Genomic DNA, 6,000 nt, shown 5'->3' with positions numbered 1-6,000 from the left:
TAATTATATTGGCTTAACACGTACACAGCTTAAAAAGTTTTGTATAGATAAACAACAAAAAAACATTTTTAATCAATGCTTGTGTTACGACAAAATGCAATACTTACATATTTTTCGAAATTTTATTGTTTTGTTTCCACATAATAAACAATGATAAATCATTTTTTTTAAATACCTCACTGGGGTGGGGTTACCTCGTTACCCATGCCGAGGACACTTAATATTATACGTTAAAAAAATATTGTTATATGTGCGAATATACAAGAAATACTTAATATACAGATATAATTAACAAAATGTTCAGACAGTTTTAAACACTACGTATTTATGTTTATATTTAATTTATGTATATCTATTTATTTATTTCAGAAAAAGATACACGCATAACTTTCCTCTTACGACCGGGCAGCAATATGGCATGAATTTGAACCCGGGAATGTTAGACGATTTTTTTGGGGACCCTTTCTTTCGGTGGCAATTTAATTTAAGACCTGGAACGCTCTGGCCTGGAAATATCCCGGTGTACACCGGCTTTCGTCCTGACGTTCCAGATGCAAGGTAAGTTTTTTTATTTAACAGTAATTTATATTTTACAATATATCGTCGGTATACTGATAAATCGGCCTCGCGGCGTAATGGTCAGCGCGTTTGCCTACTATGCAAGAGGTCTCGGGTTCGATTACCGACATGGTTGACATAAAATATTTATTTGAAAAAAGTGTTTTAACGCTAGAATATTTCGTAGTTCCTGGACTGGTACCTGAAGTGTAAAATGAACTGGTACCTGAAATGCAGTAACATGTCATTTTTCGAGCTTTATCAATTTAATACTCAATACTCTGAGTTTCAAAGTAAGCATGTATGTGCCTCTATAATCCGCGCCGCATCTCTGAGGGTGGCGATCACTGCCGACTCCAGGAGAGTTTCTTCAAACTACATGGGCCTGCTATACACTCAACGAGTGGCATGGGAAGTAGCGAGAAAAGGAGGCAGAGACGTAGTGTGGCAACATTACTCGTCATGCCGCACGTCATGCTCCTCGTCGTGTCCACCGCTCCCAATTTAGTCCGTGTTTTGAGCGCGAGTGAAAGGACCGGTAATGTGAGCGAGAGTGGCTGGCCACATAATCGCGCGGTCGCAGTACAAATCGAGCGCTCACACAAGACGCACGCGTCATTTTTGAATGATGTATATTTCTTTGTATGACATTATATAATTAGTAAATTAGCTATACTAAAATGCATAGCGCGCAAGCTGCCAAAGTTTCATCGTCCATTGTATGGCTAGGACAATAGACAAGTGCGGAGCGTCGCAATTAGTTGCGAGAGGGGCAGAGAGGGCAACATCACAGTGTGGCGGGGTTGTCTCCTCAGGAAATATGGCGAAAGACCTGCATGACTCTTTACTCGCACATGGTTGCTAGTAAGTTTCTCTTATGTCTAGTTCTCGGAGCACAGATTTGATATATTCGTACGTCTGGCTGTCCACGGAATCACTGAGATAATCTAAAAATAAAAAAAGTTTAAGCATTCAAAATGTGGTATCATCATCATCATCATTTCCCTTTCTGCACCTAATGGTGCATAGAGCACTGCATTGGTACACCAATCGCAGCGTGGCTTAATCGTTTTGGTAACGTGGAGGTAAAATAATCAGTCTTACGCTTCAGGTACCAGTCCAGGGACAATGAAATATTCTAGTGAGAAAAAACCCCTTTAAATAAATATTTCATATCAACCATGTCGGGAAGCGAACACAAGCCCTCTTGCATGGTAGACTAACGTGCCAACTATTACACCTCGAGGCCGAATGTGGAGTTAGCATGTATAAAAACCAAACAAAAGTTTGTTTTTCTTTGTGTTCTGGTAAAAAACCATTAATTTCATTTATCAGATACTTTTTTTCGAAATCTCATCCATTGAAACAATTTAAAAGAACTAAAATGGTTTCATGAGTATGTATCCGTCCGAAATATGAATGAGGAATACCAGATAAGACTTTTGTTGAGCCAAACATTAAAATGGATTTTTTTCAGTTTGGACAAAAATGCCTTATCTTTTTTTGTGTTTTTTGCTTCTCTCCAATCTACGATCGGCCGTCGACCATAAGTACATGTTATGAATGGTTTATCGAGAGAGAGGAGTCATCAGGTGACCTCCAACATACCTTTTGTTAAACTGGTAGACTAACAACCTATTTGACATATCCAGAACGCTAAAGCGATTGAGATGCCTTACATCTCCACTTACATCTAGAAACGGCTGGCCAAACTATTGATGTGGTTACACTCAACCACGCCTCTGCTGGTACACCTCATAGAATTTTCTTATCTCGCCTTTTTCTAGAGGCATTTTTAAACACTCGTTGCACTTCGGTGTTCCTGGCAAACCAGGGGTGTCCGGGCGGATGAAGGAAAAATATCAATATTTCAAGAAGATTATTTATACTTTTCAATACGAGTATGTTAATATCATATCATGAGTGAACTCCAAATTGGTTAATTATATTGTAAAAATTTCCTTTCCTCTCCTCCACTTTATTTCGTCGACCGAAACCTTATCGCAGTCTTTTTTCCTTTTCCTGTATAATATAATATTTTGTTTTCTGCTTGGTGTGTAAAATGTTCTACAATTATATTTATACTTGTGAAAATCTCTAACTGGATGTATATCATCATCATTTCCTTTTCCACACCTAATGGTGCATATGGAACTGAATTTGTACACCAATCACAGCTTATCTTGATATTTTTTTGTTACATGAAGGTAATATCATTAGTTTTACGCTTCAGGAGCCAGTCCAGGGACTGTGAAATATTGCAGTGTAAAAACACCCTTTTAAGTAAATATCTTGTGTCAATCGTGCCGGGAATCGAACTCGAGACCTCTTGCGTGGTAGGCAAATGCGCTGACCACTAGACCACGAGGCTGATATGATATTTGTACCTACCTACTATTTTTTTACGCTTTTTTATTTTTATTATTTCTGTTGTGTTTCTTAATAAAAAAATATTGCCCCTTTATAACAATAGTGACAAGAAAATCTTATATTTTTCGGAAAGCCAAATAAAGTTATGATTAATTAAAACCAATACTGCGCGTGATAAACTAATTCCTTTCCTAAAATAGTATGTTTGTTGTGAAGTTAGCAATAGAGATGAAAATAATTTAATGAATCAATTTAATTAATAATTGATTTCTGTTTTTCCATTTAGAGATGGGCGTTTCGGTTATTGTGGCCTTCGGATGAAAGTTAGTTTCTTCGAAACTAATGAAAATTCATGGAAGAAAGGATTGGCCACAGATTTTACAAGATCTGCTGGGTACTAGTCCGCCCTCTAATTTTGTTTAACATCCCTCATTCATTGATTTAGTACAATTCCTAATCGAGTTGTGGTTCTGTGGCTAGTGTTTCGGATTCACGGACCGATGGTCCGTGGCTCGAATCCCACTCTACTCAAACTTTATTTCCATTTTCTAATAGTGAGTTATGTACAACTCGTTGAAAATGGCCCTAAAAATAAAATATTTGGGTAAATCATAAGAACGCAAATATTTCTTTAAAAAAAAAAAAAAAAACATATTTGATACAGTGACTAATTAGTTCGAATGAATTGTTGTAATCGAATTCATTCGGTTATTTTTATTCGAATAAATTGTCTCTTGTTGTAAGAATCTTCACCTTAGACTGCAAATTAGAATTTCGAAAACAGGTAAAGAATAATGAAAATGATTCTTCTCGAAATCAGCAAATTTTGTATTGCAATAAAGGTAATGTAAATAATAATACAAACTAACTATTACGAGAGCCCTCTATTTTGAAACTCTGTCCGGGCAGATTTAGGATGCAGTCCTGTGTGAAATAGAACAAGAATCTTAAACAAGTGCTTTTACGCCCAGGTAAAAATTCTGAATAAGGAAATCGAGTGGCAATACTTTCGCCTCGTAGAAGACTTGTTGACGTGGTTGGCACGTTCGCCTATCATACTTGAGGCTTCGGGTTCGATTCCTGGGAAGGTCAACATGAAATATTGATTAAAAATGTGATTACTACCTAAAGATTAGTACCTAAAGCGTTAGACTGATTACCTTCATTCAACCGATGAGTTTACGCTCAACTATTGAATCTATGCACCATTGGTTGTGCACATGGTAATAATTTTAAAACTGGAATTAGACAAAATGAAAAAAAAAAAAAATATTTTGACATTAATAAATTTATTCTTTTTAAAAACCATACTTGCTTTGATAATTTTAGTGTAGTGTAGAGGTCAACCTAAGTTTGGCCAGTTCAGCCTTTGTGTACATGGAATATTGAACGCTGAATAAAATTCCACTTTGAAAATGTGCTCATGAATAAATCGATAATGAAAATTTTAAATTTCTTGATTTTTTCAGAGATTCTGAAGAGGAAGATGAAGATCGCGAACCTATTGAAACAGATTCTGATGAAATTATTGAGCCTGAAGTTGGTCTCAAGAATTTATTAAAGCTGAATAAAAACATGAAGCAACAATCTGAATTGATAAGAAATACGGGATTTTCCGACATATTTAAGATCTTCGATATGGAGTTACGGGAGCCGTGGTGGGAAGGGTGAGTCAACTTTCTTATTACTTATATAAAGTAGAAATTTATCGCAACAGAGAGGGAAAACTTTTTTGAAATGGGAATATAGAAGTGTAGGCGTTTTCAGTGCTTATGACCTATCTTTGGCCAGTGAAAGTGGCCACTTTACATACTGCGTAACATTCGCCATTCTGTCTATGTTTGAACATCCACATAAGATCTAAATGTAATGCAACAGGGAGGGGAAACATTTTGAGAAAGGAATGTGGAAGTCTAGTCAGTTACAGGGTTTGACCTATCATTTTGATGTCTAAACACTAGCAGAATGGTGAATGTTACACAGTGTGTAAAATAGCCTCTTAAACCAGTCAAGAATAGGTCATAAGTCATGTAAATGCCTAGACTTCCATTCTTTCTCGAAATCTTTTCCCTCTCTGTTGTAACATAAATTACATCTAAATAACTCCCTAGGGAGGAAATCCAGCCTGTCTACAAACATTTTAACATACTCAAAACATTATTGATCCACAGAAGAGTTGGCCCTGAGCATAAACCCTGTAAATGCCAAGACTTCGATATTCCCTTCTTAATACTATTTTCTCTTTCTATTGCACCAAATATTAACTACTCCCTAGGGAGTGGAATCCAGCATTCTCTACAAAAATTTGGACAAACCTACGCAAAATATTATTTTAACATGTTTATTATTTGACACTTGATGCCCGATTGTTCATTAAAAATACACGAAATTTAAAATGAATTTAAGGCCAGGTCCTCACCTAACAAGAGGAACATGCTTTGCTGTTCTAGAATCCAATGAATGATATTACTATTAAGTTCCATTTGTTTTTTAAAAGAGGAATAATTTTTAACTGCGTTTTTGTATCACTTGCCCCAAATTATTGCGAAAGCCCCTTTTCTTGCTTATTTGAATGATTGAAGTTACAAATTTAATTAGCGGTTACTCTAGTTATTTGTATCAAAGGCGGTAATATCTACATTATGATTATATTAAGAGATAACTTGATCTGATACTCTTACCCCGGGTAACTGGGCACGAGGAACATTCGGGCAGGTTTTTAGATTATTATGAATAACATTATGTTATTGATACAAAAAATAGCTTTATACAAAATTGTACTAACAGTACTTTCATTCTGTGGTAAATCAACATTCTGGACACAGAGTATTTAATTTGAATTTGCAAAAAAAGTTTGACACTCTTACCCCACTTAACCTAAACAACATACGTCTCTATTTTTTTCTGCTTATGTTGGTATTTGTCCGTTTTATTATTATTTTATGGCTTGTTCATTTGTTTTGAGGCAATTTCCTGTCATCCTTCTAAATAATATTTAAAGCATGTTTAAAATATGGATCACTCAAATAAAATAAGCTTGTTTCAATAAACATAATAAAATACATATACTTT

The 6,000-nt window shown here is 35.5% G+C and overlaps 1 protein-coding gene across 1 annotated transcript in view; it reads left to right on the top strand.

The window, feature by feature from the left end:
* Window positions 1-368: 368 nt before the first annotated feature.
* mfas (midline fasciclin) overlaps window positions 369-6,000 on the top strand; it is a 41,875-nt gene continuing 36,243 nt past the window's right edge. Inside the window, exons 1-2 of the mRNA XM_088235063.1 lie at window positions 369-558; window positions 4,398-4,595. Of these exons, the coding sequence (XP_088091189.1) occupies window positions 419-558; window positions 4,398-4,595 (338 nt within the window). The 5' untranslated portion in view covers window positions 369-418. The remainder of the gene's footprint in view (window positions 559-4,397; window positions 4,596-6,000) is intronic.

The sequence above is a fragment of the Micrasema longulum genome, unplaced genomic scaffold, assembly GCF_059751315.1.
Source record: "Micrasema longulum isolate JH-2025_06_02 unplaced genomic scaffold, ASM5975131v1 h1tg001319l, whole genome shotgun sequence".
Classification (NCBI taxonomy): domain Eukaryota; kingdom Metazoa; phylum Arthropoda; class Insecta; order Trichoptera; family Brachycentridae; genus Micrasema; species Micrasema longulum.
The sequence above is the reverse complement of the archived record's forward strand: the minus strand, read 5'-3'. Positions and strand labels throughout refer to the sequence as shown.